Genomic DNA, 22,780 nt, shown 5'->3' with positions numbered 1-22,780 from the left:
ATGTGGAAATAACAAATAAGCTATGTGGAACCTCTACTCACCAAGAACTTGCTGACCCTTAAGCCCAGTTCCTTTAATGGAGCAGCCACATCTTTGTCAGCTTTTACTTTTTCTGCTGAACTTGAACTAAAAATGGAAAAATGTTTTTAGAACATTATATTAAAAGATGCAATGAAAAGGCTTAATTCCAAAATCCTTGATGTTTGTCAGTTTAAGTATTGACAAACTTTTGGTAATTTTACTGACTTTTTAAAATCTATAATATGTACTATGATCGCCTCAGTGAAAGACTCTGTTTGACACAATTCACCTACTGTACAATACAAAGTTCATTTACAGCTATAAAACACATGTGTAAAACACACTGGATGCATCTACACGTGCACTTAATGTGCATTAACCTATTTTAATGCATATTAAAGCATCACTCCATATTTAATGTTCATTAAACTAGCAAAAGCACATTAAGCATCACTTAAAAACCGTGCTCTTTCATTAATATGCATCACAATGGGATAATGCACATTTTCCTAGTACCTCACAATGGAGGTACTAGATTTAACTAAAGCTAAATAAAGCATGTTAAAACAAGGTTCTCTGGGTGAATCTGATATCTTTTGCCCCGATGGAAAATACGTAGGAGAGACCAAACAACAACCGCGCACCAAAATGAACGCACACCAGAAATGAACGTGCACCAGAAATCCATCAAAGACAAGAATACCCAACTAACTACCTGTGGGAGCACATTTCTCACAAGAAAACCACTCTCTCTCCAATCTCTCAGTTCTAATCCTCAAAGGAAACTTACAAAACTCTTCTCAGAGACGAGCCTATGAACTTAATTTCATCAACCTCCTGGATACTAAAAATCACAGACTAAATATAGACATTGGATTTATGACACATTATAACCTGCCTGACATCTGACCCCCCCAGCTACCTCTCCACTATTCACCCCCCTTCTCTCCCCAGCCGAGCCTGTCTCTCACCCACTGACTCCTCAATTTACATCTTCACCGCCTATCTTGTATGCATACCAGCCCAGCCTCTGGCTTCTTTACTTTTCATTCCATCCAGGTAGAGCGCACACCAACTGCTGAAACTTCCTCAGCCTGACGAACAGTTTTTAAACCCAAAAGCTTGCTTTTAAAAAAAAACGTTTTTCCAACTGTTTAAGTTGGTCTAATAAAAGATATCAGATTCACCCAAAGAACCTTGTCTGCCTATGTCCTTAGACCAACATGGTTACAACCTATACTCCTAAAGCATGTTAAAGCATGTGTAGATGCGCTCACTGTCTCTTTCAATGAGAGTATCTGGATATCCTTTAGAATGAAGAAGTATCAAGATAAATCACTCCTCTACACTGTAGCTTCACTTCTAGGTCGCTTAAAAGAGTACTCGGGAGTCTTGCACATGATCGGCGTAGCTTAGCAGGGAACAAGGAGAATAATACAGTTAACATAAGTCAGGAAAAGTTAAGACCCCATGTTATTTATACAAGGTGCGCTTTCATGTCAAAATAAGCTGTTTGGATATAAGCATCCCTTCTTGACATCTGGCCCATGTGACTAATGAGTCCTATATAACTTCAACTCAACCGTGAAGACAAGGCATAGAATCTACTTTTGCTGCACCAAGGGGGAAAAAATTAACAGGCTTTTCTGCAGACCAATATCTCTAGAACATCTAGGTGCTTGCTATCCAGAGGCTAGTATCAGCCAATTACTGTACCTGGGAGACTTGTAGTATGAGAGCCCCTCTAGTAGCCTCTGCCAATGTTTGTTCAACTCTGCTGCAATCTGAGCCTAGAGAGAAAAAAAACAATACCATCAGACAACTCTCTATATACCATCTAGTATCAGATTTATTTAATTTAAACTAAGCAAAGTAATTCCACCACCACAGAGAGACAGAAAGGACACAGGATCAGTATAAAGAGTATCTATGATTCAGACTTTGATTCAAGGTGTATGTTATATGAATAAGAACAGCTTGCTGCTTTGCCTAACTGTGGGAAGGGAAAGGGGAAGAGGAGACAACAGTCTAGGATCAGAAATGGACTTCGATTTCCAACCTCTGGGCACATTCCTGAAAGCATGGACTCCATCCCAGAGGGTAAGGAAGCCGGCTGTTCCACTCCTGAATACCCCAGGCCAGCCAGTCTGGAAAGCAGCACTTGTGTCCGCTCCAGAAAGGGAACCACCTTTTCCCATACACCCTCTCAGGTAGAGGTTGGTGCAGCAGCTAACAAGAGAGAATAAACAAGGAGTGGAAAGAGAGGAACAACAATCTCACTGTAAGAATATTTTTGGGATAGGGAGGAGGCAGAGCAGCAAAACACAATTCACTAGGATTCAAACATTTACACAAAACTAGCATACTGTACCTTGTAGTAAGTTCCTAACAAGCAAAGTTGCTTGGCATGGCCTCTACTTACCGTCTCCCTCAAAGCCGATCTGCCCAGCAGAATGGTCCACAGTTCTCTGCTACTCCTGTCAATAAAGTGAAAAAAGTGTGTTATTTTGCTATCAAACACTGTTAAACAGCTAATGCGAGTCTAGGCAAGGTTCTTTGGGTAAATAGGATATATTTTGTTAGACCAACTAAATAGTTGGAAAAATTGTTCTTTGCAAGCTTTTGGGCACAAACACCCATCTTTAGGCATAGGGAGAGTGACTATGCCTGAAGAAGGGTGTTTGTGCCTGAAAACTTGCAAAAAACTATTTTTCCACCTATTTAGTTGGTCTAATAAAAGATATCACATTTACCCAAAGAACCTTGACTGCCTATGTCCTTAGACCAACACGGCTACAACCAACACCCTGAAACAGTGTCAGTCTATAACTTTCTAAAGTTGGTTTTAACTTAGAGCAGACTAAGTGGTAAGGGACCACGCACAAACCTAACCAATGGCAACTTTAAGGAAACCAAGCTAAATACAGAGACCTTTCACTAAGCTTTCTTTGTTGTTATGACCTGAATACCTCCATCCTTGGATGGAACACAAACTGAGCACAAGGTAAGAACATGCCCTTGTTTTCCTGAAGGCAAAGAATTGTCCTGACTCTCCACCATAGTTTAGGTAAGACTTGTTTCTATCCATTTCCCAAGCCCTCATGAGAAAAGCTTGTTTGTGCCAGAAGGTATTTGAGATCAAATCCTTATCCTACTATGGACTTCTCAGAAAGAAAGAAGAGCCACTCTAGATTGATATGAATAAAATATAGCTATTTAAAATTGCTGTATTAACAGCATCTTCCAAAATGAAGCCCCTTTAGGAGTTTGGGGAACTAATGATCTGATGGAAGCATAACCCAAATAAAGTTTTAAATAAAAATCAGTACAAAATCACCATGCAAAAGCTGGCCGTCTAGAAAGGAACAAACAGAACTTTGTGACATGTTTTTCATATGACAGTTTTTATCCAAGAAAACTTAATTGGCAAAACTCTCACAATATCTAGAATAAGTTAGACACTGAAAATGGCAACTCTGAAGCTGTCTATACCTTGAAGAAAACACCAAAAGCCACCAACAGCATTGTGTTAGCTACATTATGGCTAAAATACACACCGCCTGACTTGCTGCCAATCAAGATACACTTAGGATGGAAGTGTCTTATTTTGACTAAATTACCCTCGAGTTACTCCAGAATGAGGCAGACTAGAAACATCTTTTTCTCCTCTGGTTGAGAATTACTACTTCCTCTCAAATAGTAGAGCAGTAGCAAAATACCTGAACATAATTCCTTCACAAGTAATCAAAAGAACCAAGAAATGCAAAGAAAAGCATCACTAACTAAAAGCAAACTATTTACTTTGAGAATGCAATCTACAAAAAATATCACTATAAAGTTCAAATCCCTAAGTGTCTTTTAATACAGCAATGCTACATAATTAATTTCCAGTGTTACGGTTTCTAATGCACTCATTGGTGTAGTTTCTAGCTGCCGATTCCTTTCTAGTTAGATATACTTCATTCTATAAAAGCAGAAGAACCTGTCCTATTCCAATTAGCGATAAAATGTGTGCCACCCCTCTGCCCCGTGCAGAGCACCAAGACTACAGAATTCGCCCAAGGAGATACTCCCTCTGTAATGCAGAACAGCAATATGGCTGAATCAATTCCACCCCATTTTCATTTCATTCAGAACTTTTCCAGGATTAAAATGGGCCTTCAACTCCTTCCAATTCACTTAAAGATGCTTCTTGGGAAAGATGCTATTGGGAAAGGAAATTTATCTTATGAAGCATTTATAATGCACAATAGTGCTCCTATCCCAGGTGGTGCCTTGGGCATTATTATCCATGTAATTAATTAATATACTGAAAAAATAGTTGCTTAAAGTCAATGAGTTTTGACATGTTACAAGCAAGATCAAAAGAACAGTAAAGATATCCAAAGGCTTGAAGTGTATATCAGCTCCTCAAATATCAATTTCATCATGAGACTACACATTTGACTTGAAAATCTGATCTCTGTCTTCAAGGTTTATGGCTCACTTCTGGAGATTAAAGCTCTAAGAACAGACTTTAATGTGCAGTGCACAGAATGTAATTTTTTTGCAACAGAACCAGAAAAGTTCTCTATAACGTGTTCTCAGTGTTCTACAGAACAATGGACTATTTGGTCCCATTCTGGTGGTGTGTAAACTGAGATTTCCATTTGACAGCAAAACTGGTTAAAAAGTTGCTCTATTTTTGTTAGCACATATTCTCCACTTAAGATTCTAAATGGACAAAAACACTAATATATCTAATTCACTGCTGGTCCCTGTGCCTCCTCTCACTGCTAAAAATAAATAAAATGAAATAAATTACTTTTTCAAGCATTTCAAATGCAAGGCTGCAAACAGAGGCAAGTTTACAGCCTGGGTACCCATTTGCATCATTCACAGATTCACCGAAGTTTAGGGTTGTAAGGGACCTCATGATGAGATCATTGGGTCCAGCTTCCCTGCTCTGGGCAGGAAAGCTTGCTCAGGTCAAATAACCCCGCAAAGCACATGTCCACTCTTTCATTCAGGGATGAAAGAGTTTGTTCTTGTAGTCATCCTGCCCTGCTTTCTCTTGTAACCAGTTTACATCAAGTTTTGTGACTACTGTAGTACCATTAGGTTGCTCCCACTCACACCTCAATCAAGACCCTCTGGGCTAGGCTCTATCATATTCCACTCTCACACCCCAAGCAGCTGTGCAGCCCAACTCTCCTCAGCCCCAAGCCAAATAGAAGTCCTTACAAACAGAGCTGAAGTCTGAATGGTTTGATAAATTGCTGCTGTTTACCCACCCCAAAATGATTAACCACTCCTTTTACTGCTGGAGATGCACAATGAACCTCAGTGCGGCAGTTTTCAACCTTTTTTCATTTGCGGACCCATATAAAACGTCAAAGGGAGGTGCGGACCGCTTGGACTTTTAAGTGTGTGTATTTGCCGGCTTTTGATCGATCATAATCATCTTTCACAGATCCCTTACATCAGGGGTGGGCAAAATGCAGCCCGCGGGCCAGATGCAGCCCACCAGGCCATTTATCCAGCCTGCAGAGCCCCCCAAAATTTAGAAAATTAATATTTATCTGCCCCAGGCTGCCTGTCATATGGCCCTCGATGGCTTGCCAAAACCCAGTAAGCAGCCCTCCACCCAAAATAATTGCCCACCCCTGCTTTACACAGTCTGTAGACCCCCAGGGATCCAACCCACGTGGAAACAGATCTGATGTAGGCTGATGGAAACAGCTCCTGGGAGCTCTACCTCAGCAGCCCAGTAAGCCCCCTCTGCACCCTCACTAGGAACAAGAACCGCTTTGATAAGGACCCATTTTTTATGCTCCGGGGTCCACGCCAGGATCCAAGGGAGTTATACAAGACCTAGGAGCCCACAGGGCCTGCTTTCCCCCTCGCTCCCACGACGCCCTTGTTTTTTCAGGAGCTCCTCAAGGGAACGAGCTTCAGAAGTGGATTATGTCGAAGACCGCCAGACCCTGCATTTCCCGGACTGCAGCGAAGGGGTGAATTCAGCCACCTCATGCAGGTGCACGCGGAGCAGGGCAGGGCAGGACATTTCCCCCCCGCCCGGCCTGCGGGCGCAGGCGGCACCACAGCCCGGTGCGATGCAGCCACGGGGCCAGCCCCAGCCGGGCGGTGGAGAAAGTGAGTGGGTGCGTAGGAGACGCCTGGCAGCGCGGCACAGCGCCACCCCCTACCTCGCCGGTGCCCCCTGCTTGGGGGGACACCTAGCGCCCAGAGGGGATTTACCCGGGGGTTGGGGCGGGTCTCTGCTCCAGGAGAACAAGGAGAGTTTGGACAGGAACAGACGGCTGGGGGGGGGGTCCCTTGAGCCCAGCCCGACCCCCCGGGAGGAGCCGTTGCCGGTGGGGGAAACTCCCACCACCGCCGCGCGCGCTCCTACCTCGCGCACAGCCCGCCGGCCGCCATCTTCGCGCCCCTCTCACGTGACCCGTTACCCGCCGCTCGGGCCGGCACCCGCGTCACGTGACGGGGCCTCGCGCCCGGTCTGTCGGGGGGGGGGCTCGCCACGTGACGGACCCGGCCGGCAAGATGGCGCTGGCCTGTGAGGTGAGCGTCCTCGAGTCTGGTGCTGCGGGGAGGCGGCGCCATGGAGACGAAGCGGCTCGCGGGCGGGGGAAGCGAGGCCGCTGCTGGCGGAGGGCGGGTGTTCGCCTTTCCCCTCCCCAGTCCCTCCTCCGTCAGGGCTCTTCGCTGGCCGTGGCATTGCTGGTTGTCGCAGCGAAGAGGCGCCCCGCGGCCCTGCTTAGTCCCGGAGGCGGCTCCTTCGGGCGTCCTTGCCCCTGTCACCTGCCCCCTGGGTCGCCTCCAAAGTGGCTGCCCGGGCCGCCGCTGTTCCCCCAAAAGTCAATGGGGGAGTTAATGAAAGGAGGTAGAAGGAGCACAGACAAACGCTAAACGGCGGAGATAAGGAAGAAATCCTGCCTTTTGTTTCAGTGGAGACGGGAAAAGAGCTGGAGAGCCGAGGTGCAGAGACAAAGAACGGCTGCTCGAGATGTCAGGAGCTGAAAAAGAGACGCCTAGACCAGCGGTGAGATTAAATGAGAAATAACGGCGGCCCCTGAGAGATGGAGTGAGCACAGAGGTGAGGCCACTGGGAGATGAACTCAAGGAGACCCTGCCAACGAGAGGGTGATTTTGCAGCAGCTCAGAAAGTGAGCAGTGACCCTGGAAAGATAGTTGAGGGCAGGAATAGTGTGGCATCTTCTGTATGTGAGGAAGTGGAAGTATTGTGAGATGATAGAGCTTGGAGAGGTCGTGTTTGGTGAAACCTTTGCAATTCCCTTGTTCCTAAAACAAGGCAACGAAATCAGTGAATGATAAAGTCTTTTGTTATATAGTTATAGTATGCCCTAGGTTGGAGTGGGCAATTCTTTGGGCCCGCGGGCCACATAGGTAGCTTTGGAGAGCTGCAGCTGCACCCTTCCCTCCCCCTACCCCCCCTCCCCCCCCAAAAACCCAACAGCCTGGAACCCACATGCCTTCCAGCTCCTCCCTGCCACCGGCACCCAGCAGCAGCTGAGTTTACAGCCCTGGCCCCAGCTTGCCCCATACCTGCTCCGGATTCACCCCAGCTAGAGTGGACCAGCTCCAGACCAGGTGGGAAGCGCATGCAAACCCCCAACCACTACCTGCCCCACACCTGATCTGGACTGCCCAGCCACAATGAGCAGCAGTGGCAGCCATGCAGAAACTGCTGCTGGGTGCAGGGGAAAAGCAGTCATATGCCACCCCACCTCCCTTTGCCACTGCCAGGCCTTTCTTGCTGCGACCGCTTGGATTCCATGCCCTGTGGCTTTTCTCTGCTACTGTCACCACTGCCACCGGTATTGCTTCTGGGCAGCCCAGCAGGGCATTGAAGAGGAGCCGCAGGATAGCCCAGGTGCAGGCTCCAGGTGGCCAGCGAAAGAAGATGGGCGCTTTTCCCCTGCACCCAGTGGTAGCTTCTGCACAACCACCAACGCTGGCATCGCTGCTCAACATGGGCAGGCAGTCCAAAGCAGGCTGGGGTCAGGGCCGTGCATGTAGGTTCCAGCTGGTCTGGAGTTGGTCCACTCCAGCTTGGGTGAGTCTGCAGTGGGTGCATGGCTGGCTGGGGTTGTGTGTGCAGGTCCCCACCAGACTCCATGGGGCTGAGGGCATCTGCTGCCACCTGGGCTGCCTAGAAATGGAGCCCAGCCACAGAACTGCCCCAGCCCTGCTGCGTGCCTGGGAGTGGCAGGACATGCCACAGGCCAGATGGCACCTGGGCCAGGCAGGATTGAGGGACCCGCTGTGGGCTGGGCAAAGCCCCTCTGTGGGCCGTATTTCTTCCCCCCCGCCCTAGGTTTCCAAATTACACTGTCTGGGTTGCACTTGAAGATGCTTATAAATCAGCATTTGACATCCAAGTGTATCCCTATGGGGCTTTTTGAACAGGCTTCTTGAAGTGAAGCTGCTAAGTGTCACTGTTGCATTGGAGCTGAGCTGGAACTTACAATCAGCCATATTCCTCTGTTGTATATCTCCTCCCTAGTTAGTATGTGAGGTACACTTTGCCCCTCTTGGAGAGGTCCTCACTCCTTATACAAATCTAGAAATGGCCTGCTCAAAGCTAGTATTGAGCAGAGGGGGGTAAAATTGGCATGAATTTTTTTTAACCTTTTTTGACTATATAAAACTTTTTTCCTGTATGACTTCAAAACTGATGAATGAGTTGTTGAACAGGGGGAAATACATGGATCTTGGCCTAGCTTTATAGCAGCACAAATATGAATTGATCGCTTAAAATAATTTTGTATTTCAAATCCTATGGGTATAGATATCAAAAGAACCCTAATGAAAATTAGAACTAAAATTATTACATTTGCAGTACAAAGTTTCCAGCCAATGAGAAAACTATCTAGACCCTAAACATCAATTATTTGAGTAACCTTTAAGAATGTTATTACAAGATATTTTTTCCTTAGTTTAAATAGAGTGAGGTACCACTGATAAAGTATGTAATATGTAAGAGGGAATAATAAATTCTGGAGAGGATGTGAAAGATTTTACCTCCTTACCAATGAAATTGTCAAGTTAAGGTAAGCTGTAGAAGACAGAGTGGCAAGGACTTCTCTGGGTGATATCTTATTGGACCAACTACATGGTAGGGATAAGCTTAAAATGCATATTAAGATGACTGGGAGTTCACAGAATACTCTGGGATATTTATTTTGTTGCATCACAGATTATAGTTTTCCATCCAGATTTTAGATGTTCTTAATTTGTGTTGAATCTGTTGCTAACTCTTATTCAGTCAAAATGTCAGCATGGATCAAATTTTCAAGTTATTAGTTAATATTTCTAAAGCATGATTATTACTTAAGGGAGAGAAGACACTTGTATTAAAAGGCAGGAAAACTGTTTCCTTACAAAGAGACACTATAAATTTAATTCATACATAGGTGAGACTTTTATTTACTAAAATTAGGCTTACCATAATTAGAAATGTATCAGTGAGGAAGTTTATCTTTGTTGTGTTTACAGTGTTTGCTTTGTCAATACCCATTGCTGTTTGTTTTTTGCTTTTCACACAATAAGAGGAGAGAGAAAAATATTTTTAAAAACAGGGAAATACAACTGTAAATTCACAAAAAATTGGAAGGAAGGAATTGGGAACAAGGGTAGGGCCCATAGAACATTTACATTTTTTAAACTGACTTTGCAGGTTGAATATCAATATCTGATTTACCTGTTCTGGTTTATTTTATTTATGATTTGTGTTCATTTTACATACCAGTTAGTATGTGCTCTGTTTTTGTTGGTATATTTTAAACAACTAAATATTGCTGATGATTGGAATAGCATTATTCATCTCTATTAATACCAAAATCTTACCAATAATTATATCCATAATTGTTTAATTTGCATAGTTCACAGTGTGTGTGCGCGCGCGTGCATGTGTTTTAGGTTATATAATGTCATTTACATTTACAACAAACTTGTGACTTAAGGGGGATATTTTTTGTATTTAAGTTATAAGCTACTGAAGTAGCTAAATGCATTTACCAGTGTAATTCTTTTGAGTATTGCTGCTTGTATTTGTGCACACTCCTTGCAGAATGCAGTGCTCACCTCCCTACTCTCAGTAGCGGAAAGAAAAATGTGACATACCAACTAGAGTTTTTAGTATTTGCATGTGAATAAAAGCGTTGTGAGATTTGGCACTAGAAATGGAAGCTGACTTGGACTTTTCTGATTCTTAGATGCCATGGAAAATGCCAGTTTATTTCCTTCTTGGTTTTATTTTTCTTGTACAGGAGTTGAAGCATGCAGCTAAGCTTAAGAAAATGGGTTGTTTTTGTAGAAGCTCTGAGTGTTCTTATAGTCTCTAATGTTGTTGTTTTGTTTATGTTTATAGGAATTGCAGTAGGATGAAAGTGAACTTCTACGAACGGACCAAAGACCGTATTGAAAACATTGGGATCAGACAATTATAACGATTTTAACATCACGGGACACAGCTGATTGGAACCATGTTACTCAAGCCAGTGCTTGTAGAATCTCTGGTTGTTTTCACCATTGTGCTGTGTGTGCACATGGTGGTGTGGGATCGGTATTCCTGGTGCGCTATTGCTCTTGCCATTCAGGCTTTTTACGTCCAGTTTAAATGGGACCGTCTCCTCCAGTTGGGTGGAGCAGTTTTCCAGTTCCGGACAACAGCTAATAGCGGCCTTCTACCAGCTAGCATGGTCATTCCACTGTTGGGGATTGTGATGAAAGAGAGATGCAAGACGTCTGGCATTGTGTATTTTGAACGTTTTGGCATAGTTGTGGCCTCCACTGGCATGGTGATAGCCCTCTTCCTATCTGTAATAGCAGTTGGCATCACAAAACCTGTGCCAACTAATACTTGCATACTTTCTGGTGTTGCTGGAAGCTTAATCATCTACACCATGAAACATTCTTTGACTGTTTCTGAAGTGGTAGAGGTCCTGGAAGTGCTGCTTATTTTTGTCTACCTCAGTATGATCCTGTTGTACCTATTGCCCCGCTGCTTCTCTCCTGGGGAAGCATTACTGGTCCTTGGGGGCATAAGTTTTATCCTCAACCAGCTCATTAAGCGCTCATTAAATGTGATAGAGGGCAGAGGAGATCCTATAGACTTCTTCCTTCTGGTGTTAGTGGTTGGTGTGGTCCTTCTGGGGATTTTCTTTACTGTTCTTTTCCTCTTCATGGATTCAGGAACTTGGACCTCTTCCATGTTTTTCCACTTGATGACAGCAGTGCTTGGCCTGGGGGTCATCATGCCTTGGCTTTACCGGCTCATCCGAAGGAATCCTTTGTTTTGGTTGCTCCAGTTTCTGTTTCAGACGCAGACAAGAGTTTACCTTCTCGGGTACTGGACCTTGTTGGCTGCCTCTGCGTGCACTGTGGTTCTCTACCAGAATGCCAAGAGATCATCTGAATCTAAAAAGCACCAAGCTCCAACCGTAATCAGAAAATGCTTTCATTTCATAGTGGTGGCTACTTATGTCCCTGGGCTAATTTATGACCCTCAGCTTCTCTATGTTGCTGCAGTGTTATGCTTGGCAGTGTTTATCTTTTTAGAGTATGTGCGGTACTTCAGGATCAAGCCATTTGGCCAAATGCTCAGGCACTTGCTCTCTCTCTTTTTGGATGAACGTGATAGTGGACCTCTGATCTTAACTCATATTTACCTTCTTCTTGGGATGTCCCTTCCCGTGTGGTTGTTCCCTAGACCTTGTGCTCACAAAGGTGTCTTGTCTGGGACAGGTGCATTGGTTCCCTATTCAGGGGTCCTGGCAGTAGGGGTGGGAGATACCATAGCCTCAGTTTTTGGCAGTACAATGGGAGAAATCAAATGGCCTGGAACAAAGAAGACATTTGAAGGGACAATGACTGCCATTTTTGCTCAGATCATTGCTGTGGCTCTTATTCTGATCTTTGACATCAATGTGAATCTAAACTCCAGCTATGCTTGGATTTTAGGTTCTATCAGCTTAGTTTCCCTTTTGGAAGCCTACACTACCCAAATAGATAATCTCTTCTTGCCCCTCTACCTCCAGATACTGCTTATGGCTTAGTGATGGCAAGGAACAGTCACTTTCCTTTTTCCAAATAAGAATGGCAACAGGATACGCATCCCAGTCAAGGGATCAACACAGGCAGTCTGGTACAAAATACTATATTTGGTACAGCAGATAAAATGGCTGAAGACAGAAATGGATTAACTCTTCTAATGTCAATTAACAATAAAGGTAAAGGCTTCTGTTGGTCCTTTTACTTTTAATAACTAAAGCAGCACCAGTTGCTACATCTTCCCATACGAGTAATAGGAAACCATCTACCTGATACTCTGATTCAAATTGTGGGTGACAATTTAGATACTAAATCACAAAGGGCACCTGTACATGCCATGGGATTTAATCCTCATTAAATTAAGCTTAAATTTTATAAACTTATTTGTTTATTTTGGAGCGTTGCATCAGTGTTTGCACGTACTAGGTTTTCAAACTAATTAAGTCCAGTCCCTGGCTGGTGCTTCAGGAGAGCAGGACAGTCCCACACTGCTCCTCATGCCCTGCCATGCAGCTGTGGGAGCAGGGAGCCAGCACATGGCACAAGGAAAAAATAAATAAAAGCAGCAGCAGCAATTCAAAGGGGTGAACTACAAAAAGTCACAGCACCATCTGGTGGACAAAGAGGCTCATTACATGTCTTCGTGGCTTCATTGCATGCAAACACAAAGGCACTCAGACACAGCACTTTAATTCGCAGCGAGCCAAACTAGACTACATCTGAGGAGTTTTACTTTAATACACCAGAGACTTTTAAAGTGTCCGGAAAACCTGCTCATGCAAATAATCATGCCGTTGCAGCACAAGAATGGGCAAAAAACGTGGCATACACCCAAAGGGCTTATTTTCAGACTTCTTCTGGGCATGCTAAAGCAAACTGGGTGGGAAAGAGAGCGCTACATTCACTAGAATGGAAAAGATGGAGTCACTAAACATTTGGTTTTGTTACCTAAGCAGTGCCTCAGAGTTGTCTCTTTTCAAAGCGTTTGCGCTTTGCCAACTTGCCATTGAGTTGAGTCCTGCTGTTTTGTGTATTGTATGTGAATCCTATATTTTTTTTTTACAAAAGAACCACTTAAAGCATACTTTTCTGCAGTATGGGGTGAGAGTGCCACAGCATCCCACTGTGTGGAAAATTAGACAATGGCTGTGAAAACAACACTAATGCTTGTTAGGCATTAAGTAACTGCAGATACTGATAATACAAACTTGACTTGCTAGGATGAGATGAGCAACTGTTTTCACTACACAAGCCTCCAAGGTTAATTTTTTTTTTTTTACTTCTTTGCCAATAGTCTCTGAAATAAATCACATTTTACCTTTTTCATGATCTTGATCTCTTGAAAGTACTTAAGAATTTACTTTGAAAAGAGGCCCATTTCACACATCTGTAGAGAGAGTTTAAAGAAAAACTACATTACAACTAATTGACAAATCCTTTTCTATTTTACTAGTAACAGATTATTGAAGCTAAAAATATCTTCGAAATCCACTGTACATTTGTCTATTCATCCAGGTTTGCTTACTTCCTGCATTTTGTTGTTTAAACTAAGATTTATGAAATCTGTTTCCTGGTTGTTTACGCTCAGTCACTTCCTGGCGCTCACACACTTGCACAGTGCTGTAGTGTTTAGTTTGCCAGTCACTAAGGGAATATTTAAATTCAAACAGACTGCTTTCATTTAAAAACAAATTGAAATCAATTATTAAAATTAAATTTTGGAGCAAAGCCATCTGCTTTGGTCCCTTTTTAATTAGAATCATAATTCTGAATAATTAAAAATATCCCTTTTATGGTAAAACCACCCTTCTTGTTTCTGTACATTTAATCCTTTGACATGTTTTTACTTATGGGAATCTTCTTATTAACAAGCAAAACATCCATTAGGAGCAAAAAAGTTAATTTGTATTCCACCCTCTGGGAGAAAGTCTGAGCAAGGTATTTTCTTGCAAAGATTCTTATCTGGGGAGATTTGAGACTGAGCTTGATTCTGGTCTCCCTATATCCCCGTAACTTAGAGCACAATGATCCATAAAGAAAAACCATTAACATGGGAGCAACATAAAACCAAGACATTTAGTCTTACACTATTCTCTGGTGCAGTCTTAAGCATAGAAGTGTCTCCATGTTAGCAAGGAGCTTGGCTTCAACACAGTGCTCTAATTATTCTGAGCTGCAGAATCATACTCCAGAACATAATATTGGATTGCTTTGGCCCCTGAAATAAGCTAGAGCTGGGCTGGTTTAGAATCATCAGTGTTCACTACTCTTCCCCTTTCTAGGAAATGCCTTCTCATTACACATGACAAAGAATTTGTCCCAGGCTTTTAGGAACAGTCAAAAAATATGTCTTGGCTAATATTGCAGTAGGGTGTCAGGCACTGCTCCAAGGAAACTAAGCTCTGGACAGAGGAATGGTGCAAGAGCACAGCCCTGTGTGGCAACATAAATCCCACTTGTGGTGCTTCTTATCAATCTGTCTTCCAGTTGTGAGACTGAGTGGGACTCTTGCTATTTATACACTAGCATGGTCTTTAAATTGCACTGAATGGTGCGGCTTGTTGAAAAGCAAGACAAGCTACCATGTTTTAGAAGAAAAATGGTACTTTTTAATGCTAATAAACAAACAAAAAAAAAGGCTTCTTTCCCCCATAACCAAAAAAAAGCATTAACTGTTTTATCCCAGAGGCTGTGTTCAGGGCGATGGTTTAATGTACAACTTTAGCCAGAAAAATCAAACAACAAAATTGAAAGCTGCTTTTCCCTATCTTCTTGCCATCCAAACATCTTAAAACATAAGAACAGCAGAGGAAGCTCTAATTGCTAATAAAATTATTTGTGAATTTGGGCAAAACTACTTGACTACTGTTATCCTTGCTAGGTATTCTGGGTCCTGTCAATACAATTTGTGACTCAAAATTGCCGTGCAGAATTTGTGGAATTCTGATTGCCATACAGAATCTGTTTTGGCCATCTAGCAAAGTATACCCAGATTAGAACAAATTCTTGCCAGAAATCAACTCAAGAATTTAACTTGGCTATTTGTTGTTCATTGCAATTGACTGTGACAGAAGCAGGCGTTATGCTTAAAAACACTGATGTGGCTGGAAGAATTTCAGCCTTGCTTCACAAAAGTCCGTTTCTAACCTGTTTGCATCTGACAGAAAATTGGGAAAGATAAGATATTTTGGATCCTATGTTGCATTCCTCATGCAGCAGCATAAAACCATCCAGATGATCTTGTTTTCATTGAGCCTCTGTCCAAATGCTGGGGAAACTGTTTTTAATTCTGTTAATAAATTATTCTATGTTTAAGACATCTTAGAAGCTGCCTAAAGGTCTGTTCTATGATGTTACACCCAGTGCATTAAAAAAAAAAAAGATTTTTTTTCATCCATCTCCCATTTACATTTTGTTTGAGAGAGATGGCGGTCACCAGCTGTGGTACCTTAGACATCATAGGTATTTGTCTCTTTTCCTAATACTGCTCTGCCTGTATTTGTGGTGAGAAGCATTTGCATCTTTAAATGTTGATTTCTGTCAAGCAAAAAGTCTGGTTTTATTTTAAAGGTTTAAAATTTACTTCTGCACGTGACTTAAATCTTAAACGCTGAGGCTGTTGGTGGGCACTGTGCATTAGTTTTAGTTACAAAACCCTTGAGGTTGAATGATTAAACTACTCCACAATATGTGTTCTTGCAATTTTCTGTTAATACAAAGTTCAGTCTTAGAGGCTAATTATTAATCAACTATACAACTGCTTTTCAACCTTTCCTCCTATTCTTATATGTAATTGCATGCAGCTTTCTTAAGTCCCTACTACTTACTTAATCTTAAAGTATTGACACTAGTCTTATTCACTTTCAAATGCCCTTTTCTTCCTTAGTCTGCATGCTGCTTGTACTTTCTCCTGGATAAACAATGCAGTTTTATATATATATAAACCTGATAGTGAATCATCAAAGGATGTTAGATGGGTGGGAGTATTGTCATCTTGGGGTTAGGGAATGGGAACAGGACTTGTGCCCAACTCTGCTGTGTGACCTGGGTCACTTAATGCAGGTTAATCCTTATGTTAATGTGTACTTACTCAGGCTAAAGGGATTCTTCCTGAGGGTAAGTGCTCCCATGTGTGAAAATGACCTCTACGATCTGAGACCCTTTGCTTCCCCCCCAACCCCCATAACTCTGCCTCAGTTACCCACCTAGTATTTAAGATGCCACATTTTGGAGTGTTGTGGAGATTCATTATTTAGTGTTTGTAAAGCACCTTGAGATCTCTGGTGGGAAGGCATAGTATATTCTGCCCTATCAAAGGGATGCATAACTTTGAGCTAAATTACTTGAAAGTCCCTGTAACTAGCCTGGGGCCTTGGCTGTTTTGGAGGCATCAGGTATGTAACACAAATGTGAAGATTTATGCAACATATTTCCAATCTTGTGTTTGGATCCTTCAAAGAGCAGCTATTCACTCTGTATTTATTAAGAATAATTAATTGCATTCTGCATTCATTTGTTACAAGAAAAATATATTCTTAAATCTATTAAAAGTGTTGTCTCTCTTTATTTGGTAATCAGATTTATTGAAAGAAATTGCAGTTTAGCTGATCAGTGGTAGTTCTAATGAAGGGTTAAGCATAAACATTCTCTGTCCCATTGTTTTAAATGGGCTTATTTAGAATATTCAGTTACAAAAACTGCTTTACTGATGTATCCTAGAAAGTTCAATAATTGTTGCAATAAGCTCTTTGCTAGTATTTATCCTGCCCATTAAAATTTTAATAGCATAACTGTTGTGGAACTCTGCCATTATATGTTTTGAATTAAAAAGCTGAGGTGGTTTGGTATACTGTCCTTTTCAGAGAAAACAGGGTGGAGAACTTGTGGTTATATTATGCTTAGTCACAAGTTTTGTATTGTTTGGGGGGAAAAAAAGGTAATCTTCCTGGATAATCCACACTTGATTTCAACATTCCTGTCTCACCCAACATTGCTCTGTTCTTGGAAATGTACATGCTGAAGGAAAAAATTAAATCTTACCTTTTTGGTCAACTTAAACTAAGGATTTGAAAAGAAAATAAGGCCTGTAGGCTCCCCTCTTGCTCATGTCACCATAAGATTTTTTTAAATATTAGTGTTGAAGTAAGCCACGCTTTTTCTCTTTAGGAGACAACCATATCCTATAATTTCTATTCCTGTTATACCAGATGGCTGTGAATAACATGATGAAGGTGGCCTAAGTAAAACTGAAATTCTCTTGGCTTGGCTTGTACAAAAGGAAAATGGTGAGACTTTATGTCTCCTAAAAAAAAGTGCCTCTCAGCAGGTCTCAGTTGAAGTAAAGTAGTCTTGCAATGATCTGTTCGCATGACCAGGGAGATATTCCCCATCAACAAGGGCTTAAATGACTGTTCTTAGAGTTAGCAGGGACATGTCTACATGAGACACTAGAAGTACAGTAGACTAATTCTACTGCACGTTAGCACATCACAGTGAAAGCTGTGCCAATGGACAGTAGAATTAATCTACTGTGCATTAGCATCATCTGAAAGATGTGTGCTGGAGCTACTGCATAGTTGTGCCGATTATGGCACATTACTGCATGTGTAGATGTGCCCACTATAACAGAGCATGTGCTGAATAATATCAGCATTAGTCAGCCCTGGGTGAAAATCCTCCTGAAGTGCATAAAGGCTGAACTCGTTCCTGGACAGGAGGCAAACAAACATTGTCTCATTTCTCAAAGGAAAATTGAAGAGAACAGGCACAGGTAATCTAAGAGAAATAGGACTATTTCCAATTAACTATTTGACTCCTGTGTGACACAGATCTAAGGTTTCCCAGCTGTAGATATCAACACAGCATGCTTTTGTTTGCAGTGTCAAGGCATAGTCAGGAAAACAATACTCCTTAGCTTCAGAGGTAAAGAGATGGAAAAGGTAGCTCAGGAGTTGGCTGGAGCCTGAAACAAGAGGAGAAAAAAAATTAGGAAAAATAGAATTGCAGAGTCCATCCCAGGGCAACTTGCTGTGGGACCAGTGCTAACTTGAGTACCACTGATACAGAAACTAATAATTCTGAAGGGAAGGTACCTTGGAAGCAATTTCATATAGCCAATTCCTTGTTAATGAGAAGAAAACTTAAAATATATTGTAGAAACTTCAGTCTTGCATTTCCAAGTGTATTCCTTAAGAAGTAATTACATATTTCCCAATGCCCTGAATTATTTTCTTCTTGTCTAATTCTACTCCTAGTGGATGTTTCACACCCATAAGTAGTGAAGCGCATAATTTTAGAGGGGAAACAAGTAATGTGATTGAAACATAGGACTAATACCCGAGTTCTGTTCCTAGCTCCACTACCATCACCACTTAAGACTTTTAAATACATAGATTTTATAGATGATGTATATCCTCATTATTAGATGGCTGGAATGAAGCCAATCCTATTTGTGACAGCAGAGAATTCCAAAGTCAAAATGGAGATAACACTTATTTTCCCTGGAGGGATGATACAAGTTTGTTTAATGGCTACAAGGCACTCTGCTGCTCCTTGACTAAAGCACCTTATGGTGGCATTTTATGTCTAGCAAGGGAAAACTCCTTGGCTTTATAGGCCAGGGAGACCATCCCAGAAAACTGCTAGAAACCTCCAGTCTTTTTAAGAAAATTGGAGCTAACATTTCTGAGTTATGCAAGAAAAGCCTGGGTGTCTGCAGAAGGCACAACACATACATGAGGTGCTAAGCACTGGGGTTTTAGCTAAAAAATGCTTCTTGAATGGCTACAGTACTAGAAAGTTTCCATTTTCTCTAGCCACTTATTACTGGAGATTTTCTTTATACCAGTTCTCTCTACTCCAGATGGTGTCCTTGGCCTCCATCAGATGAAAGGTGTATACATGGCGGGATGAATTGGAGCTGTTCAGCTCACTCCTATGGACAACTTCTCCATGGATAAGAATCAGTCCACCTGTTTGAAAGAAGACACTTGTTTCTTTTTCTCTTGAATATCTCCCTGTATGTGCCATACAGGAAGAGTTGGTGACATCTTTGAAAGGTTTACTGTTACTGGCTTAGTAATCTAGCTTTTGGATCCCTATAGGAAGGATTTGCTTGAGAAAACTAGAAGTTTATTGTACTACTGCTTTGGTTCTATGGGAGTAAGTCATTTCAGGGTAGGCTCAACCCTCTTAGGTCTTCATTGGCAACATATTGAATTCCCTCTGTCTGTAGCTTAAAACTGTGTCACTATATCTCTCTTTCTCTTGCAATTTCCTTGGTCATATGGCTGAATCTTTACCTTTGCCGATGGGCACAGGAATAAACTGGCTGTCTTCATAAGGCTGCTCAGAACCGAGGAACTGTACACATGGTGTAGAGCCTGGTGGGGCTCGTACCATTCGCCGTGTGACACCACCTGTCATTCACAACATTGGCAAAATCATGTGTTGGAAAGAGGCATTTCACCAGGGAATAAACAAACTTCTGCAGTTGTGGCCTTTGTACTCATTGGAAACTTTAAACCACTGTATTACATTACAGTTACCCTTCACTCTGTCACGAAGGGCCCTGCCACATATTCAAATTAAAGCTGGATAGAAACCAGCTACAAAGTTGTTACATGTTTTCAGGTACTAAATATGTAACTTGTTGGCTCTCTTTATAGTTGGATAGACATTTTCATGATGTAATAACAACTTTGCGCAAAGCGGTTTCTTTCCATTGGATACACTGTTAAAGCAGTGGTTCTCAATCTTTTTGGACTCAAGGCACTACTTCATAACATCTGATTTGGGTGGCACCCAGCTGCAAAAACAGATTTATTTATTACAGTGCTTATTTCCTTGTAGAGGAGCTGGGCAGTGGGAGGGGAGGGAGGAAAAAGACCATTTCCTCAAGGACAAGGCTGAGCCTGTATTTATCTACTTAGCTTATCTGCTTATCTTCTCACACTGCAAGACACCCTTCTAAGAATATGACAACACCCTGGTCGAGAATCACTGAGTTAGTTTCCCCACTGTAGAAGTGGATGCATCTGGTTTTGTTTGCTTTCTGGACTGTGTCTTAGCACTTGGTCCCCTGCAGAAATACACAGTGCTCTCTAAACATGCTTAAAGCAAAACCTTCGGCCCATTCCTCTTCTCTCTAATGGCACAAAAGTTCATCTGCAGCTGCTGTGTTCATACACCAAGTATAACGACACCAAAATGCAATTGAATTAAAAAGTTCTCAGGGATGTCTACCTGTCTTGACTTTAAAGGGGCTGAGGGGACTACACCCACAATTATTAGACATTCATGTTTGAATCTAGAAAGGTAGATTGCAGCCCTGGAGACAGTGAATCCTCTCACAAGAAAAATGAAGAAGAGAGTAAATGCCAAATATATGCAAATTTAGAAATCTACAGCAATTTTCAGCGGGTAAGAGAGAATGTTTGCCTTTTCATTATGATTTGGCTTGTTCTCTGTTCCTGTGGGCTGCTAGCTATTCTGTGATTGCTCAGATACTAAGTCATCTTTGCATAGGTTTGATGATTGAATCTGAGACCAGTGTTGGGGGAGGCTATTTTTATTTCCTCTTCTGACACAAAGCAAGTTGAAGAATTACCAATGTTCTTGGTTTGGTAAAACAGGAAGGATTAATTGGTATGGTCTCTGAATGGTCTGTATTAAGGGGAGGATTAACACATGTTTTAACATACTACAGTATTAAGGCGTTATAAAAGAAACAACATGGTTCAAGTGGTTTTACTGTGTGTATCTCTAAACCTGAAGCAACATGGAGAAGCTGTTCCTTCCATCCCAGGTCAGGCTTCAGGAGCATTTTCAAGGCTGCGGTAAGAAGCTCTTTGAGAGAGGACAAGCAGCAGCAGGCTGGACAAGGAAGGGTTTGAATCTGGCAAAAGGAAGTAATTGCAATAATGCTAAGGTGGATGGATTTAAAGAGCGTTTGCAGCGGAGCCCAGTATTACAAGACCTGGATTCAAAAACCTGTAGGTAAAAGACTCCATCAGCTTGTGGTTAACACTCTCTCAGTACTTTTAGGTACATTGTAGAGGTATAGCATAAGTTTTACTACCCGACTCAGAAATAATGGTACATTTTTATTCCAGAAATGCTTTTTGTATTAAAATCACAACCCCCTGAACCAGTAAACATGAGCCAAAGGAAATTAAGAAATAGATTTAGCTCAAAAGCATAGTTGGAATAATCTTACTTTGGACAAAATTCCTCTAAAGTATGATGGTGTATGCTGTTAGCTAGGGGGCAGGCATGTAAATGTTTTATGACTCAGAGGACACACTACAATCTAGGTTCATTTCATTTGCAACAAGGATATGAACATGCATCTCAGAACATTCAACAGGATAACATAGATCCTACCGGTGTGAGAACCAGGGATGAACCATAAGCAGCCATTCTCTTGTGTGGCATCCTCCAAAGCAATCCAGAGGCCCAGCACCCTGCCCAGGGGTTCTGTGTACAGGAATGTGGCATCCTGGTGTGGTGTCACTGAAACCAAAAAACAGCTGGCTGGTTACCTTACACTTCAAATACTGAAGTTAAAAGGCTAACAAAAAGGATGATAGGCTTTCCTGCCTGCTTTCTTTTGGTCTAATCTGTTTACTGGCAACAGCTTGATTTTTGCTAGAACAGCAAGTAGTCAGGTTTCTGAGAGAGATGACTTCCATTTCAGTCAAGTAAGAGGGATGCAGAAATTCACTGGCTGCATTGTTCAATATCTTCATTAACAATCTGGAACATGGAGTACACCCTCAGCAAGTTCACAGATGACACCAAGCTGGGGGGAGTAGTAGATACACTGGAGTGTAGGTAGGGCTAGGATTCAGAGTGACCTAGACAAACTGGAGGATTGGGCTAAAAGAAATCTCATCAAGTTCAACAAGGAAGTGCAAAGTCTTGCACTTAAGACAGAAGAATCTCATGCACCTCTACAGCCCTGGGACTGACTGGCTAAGCAGCAGCTCTGCAGAAAAAGGACCTGGGGGTTATAGTGGACAAGAAGTGGATGAGTCAGCAGTGTGCCCTTGTTGCCAAGAAGGCTAACAGCATACTGGGCTGCATTAGTAGGAGGGGTGCCAGCACATCGAGGGAAGTAATTATTTTGCACTGGTGAGGCCACATCTCAAGTCCTGTGTCCAGTTTTGGGCCCCCCACTATAGAAACGATGTGGACGGGTTGGAGAGAGTACAGTGGAGAGCAACGGAAATGGTTTGGGGCCTAGGGCACATGACTTCTAAGGAGAGGCTGAGGGAACCGGGTTTATTTAGTTTGGAGAAGAGAAGACAGAGGGGATTTGATAGCAACCAAGTTGCAGTAAGGGAAGTTTAGGATGGATATTAGGAAAAACTCTCACTAGGAAGGTGGTGAAGCACTAGAACAAGTTGCCTAGAATCTCCATCCTTGACGGTTTTTAAGGCTCGGCTTGACAAAGCCCTGGCTGGGATGATCTAGTTGGGGCTGGTCCTGCTTTGAGCAGGGGATTGGACTAGATGACCTCCTAAGGTCCCTTCCAACCCTAATTTTCTATGATCCTATGGGTGTTATAACCACCAACCTCCACAGTTGTATATAGGCCTCTTCAGCAGAGGAGTTGCAACTGTATAGCTTAGGAGGAGATTTAGTGTATTCATAGGTATTATGTGGGAGGAATGGACTCTTT

At 42.4% G+C, this 22,780-nt stretch overlaps 3 protein-coding genes across 15 annotated transcripts in view; 1 reads left to right on the top strand and 2 right to left on the bottom strand.

Annotated features, from left to right (window-relative positions):
* Positions 1-6,499, bottom strand: part of NUP188 (nucleoporin 188) — a 42,187-nt gene extending 35,688 nt beyond the window's left edge. For 6 of the 8 annotated variants that reach the window (XM_025204963.1, XM_025204968.1, XM_025204965.1 and 3 more), the window contains exons 1-4: positions 6,416-6,499; positions 2,444-2,498; positions 1,738-1,811; positions 42-126 (exon numbers count right to left, since the gene is read on the bottom strand). In XM_025204963.1, the coding sequence (XP_025060748.1) occupies positions 42-126; positions 1,738-1,811; positions 2,444-2,498; positions 6,416-6,441 (240 nt within the window). In that variant the 5' untranslated portion in view covers positions 6,442-6,499. Of the gene's footprint in view, positions 1-41; positions 127-1,737; positions 1,812-2,080; positions 2,251-2,443; positions 2,499-6,415 lie in introns of all 8 variants that reach the window. The other 2 variants (XM_025204967.1, XM_014520269.2) reach the window with 2 other exon arrangements.
* A 30-nt stretch (positions 6,500-6,529) lies between these two features.
* On the top strand, positions 6,530-12,666 carry DOLK (dolichol kinase). Of its 3 annotated transcripts, none has more exons than XM_006024343.3 (3): positions 6,530-6,582; positions 6,970-7,117; positions 10,415-12,666. In XM_006024343.3, exon 3 carries the CDS (start codon positions 10,530-10,532, stop codon positions 12,099-12,101), a length of 1,572 nt encoding a protein of 523 aa, XP_006024405.1. In that variant the 5' UTR covers positions 6,530-6,582; positions 6,970-7,117; positions 10,415-10,529; the 3' UTR covers positions 12,102-12,666. The 3 variants fall into 3 exon arrangements, with proteins under 3 accessions (XP_006024405.1, XP_025060764.1, XP_014375758.1); XM_025204979.1 differs by having other exon boundaries at positions 6,536-6,582; positions 6,970-7,063; XM_014520272.2 differs by lacking the exon at positions 6,530-6,582 and having other exon boundaries at positions 6,618-7,117.
* A 1,141-nt stretch (positions 12,667-13,807) lies between these two features.
* Positions 13,808-22,780, bottom strand: part of PHYHD1 (phytanoyl-CoA dioxygenase domain containing 1) — a 23,484-nt gene continuing 14,511 nt past the window's right edge. For all 4 annotated transcript variants that reach the window (XM_006024341.3, XM_025204985.1, XM_025204986.1 and 1 more), the window contains 4 exons: positions 21,481-21,609; positions 19,398-19,514; positions 18,941-19,067; positions 13,808-18,058 (listed from right to left, as the gene is read on the bottom strand). In XM_006024341.3, the coding sequence (XP_006024403.1) occupies positions 18,013-18,058; positions 18,941-19,067; positions 19,398-19,514; positions 21,481-21,609 (419 nt within the window). In that variant the 3' untranslated portion in view covers positions 13,808-18,012. The remainder of the gene's footprint in view (positions 18,059-18,940; positions 19,068-19,397; positions 19,515-21,480; positions 21,610-22,780) is intronic.

The sequence above is a fragment of the Alligator sinensis genome, unplaced genomic scaffold, assembly GCF_000455745.1.
Source record: "Alligator sinensis unplaced genomic scaffold, ASM45574v1 scaffold388_2, whole genome shotgun sequence".
NCBI classification, from domain to species: Eukaryota; Metazoa; Chordata; order Crocodylia; family Alligatoridae; genus Alligator; species Alligator sinensis.
Note: the sequence above shows the minus strand (reverse complement) of the source record. Positions and strands in the feature narration are given on the sequence as shown.

Coding starts and splice junctions, on each gene's coding strand:
- DOLK (XM_006024343.3), top strand. CDS start 10,530: ATGTTACTCAAGCCAGTGCTTGTAGAATCTCTGGTTGTTTTCACCATT.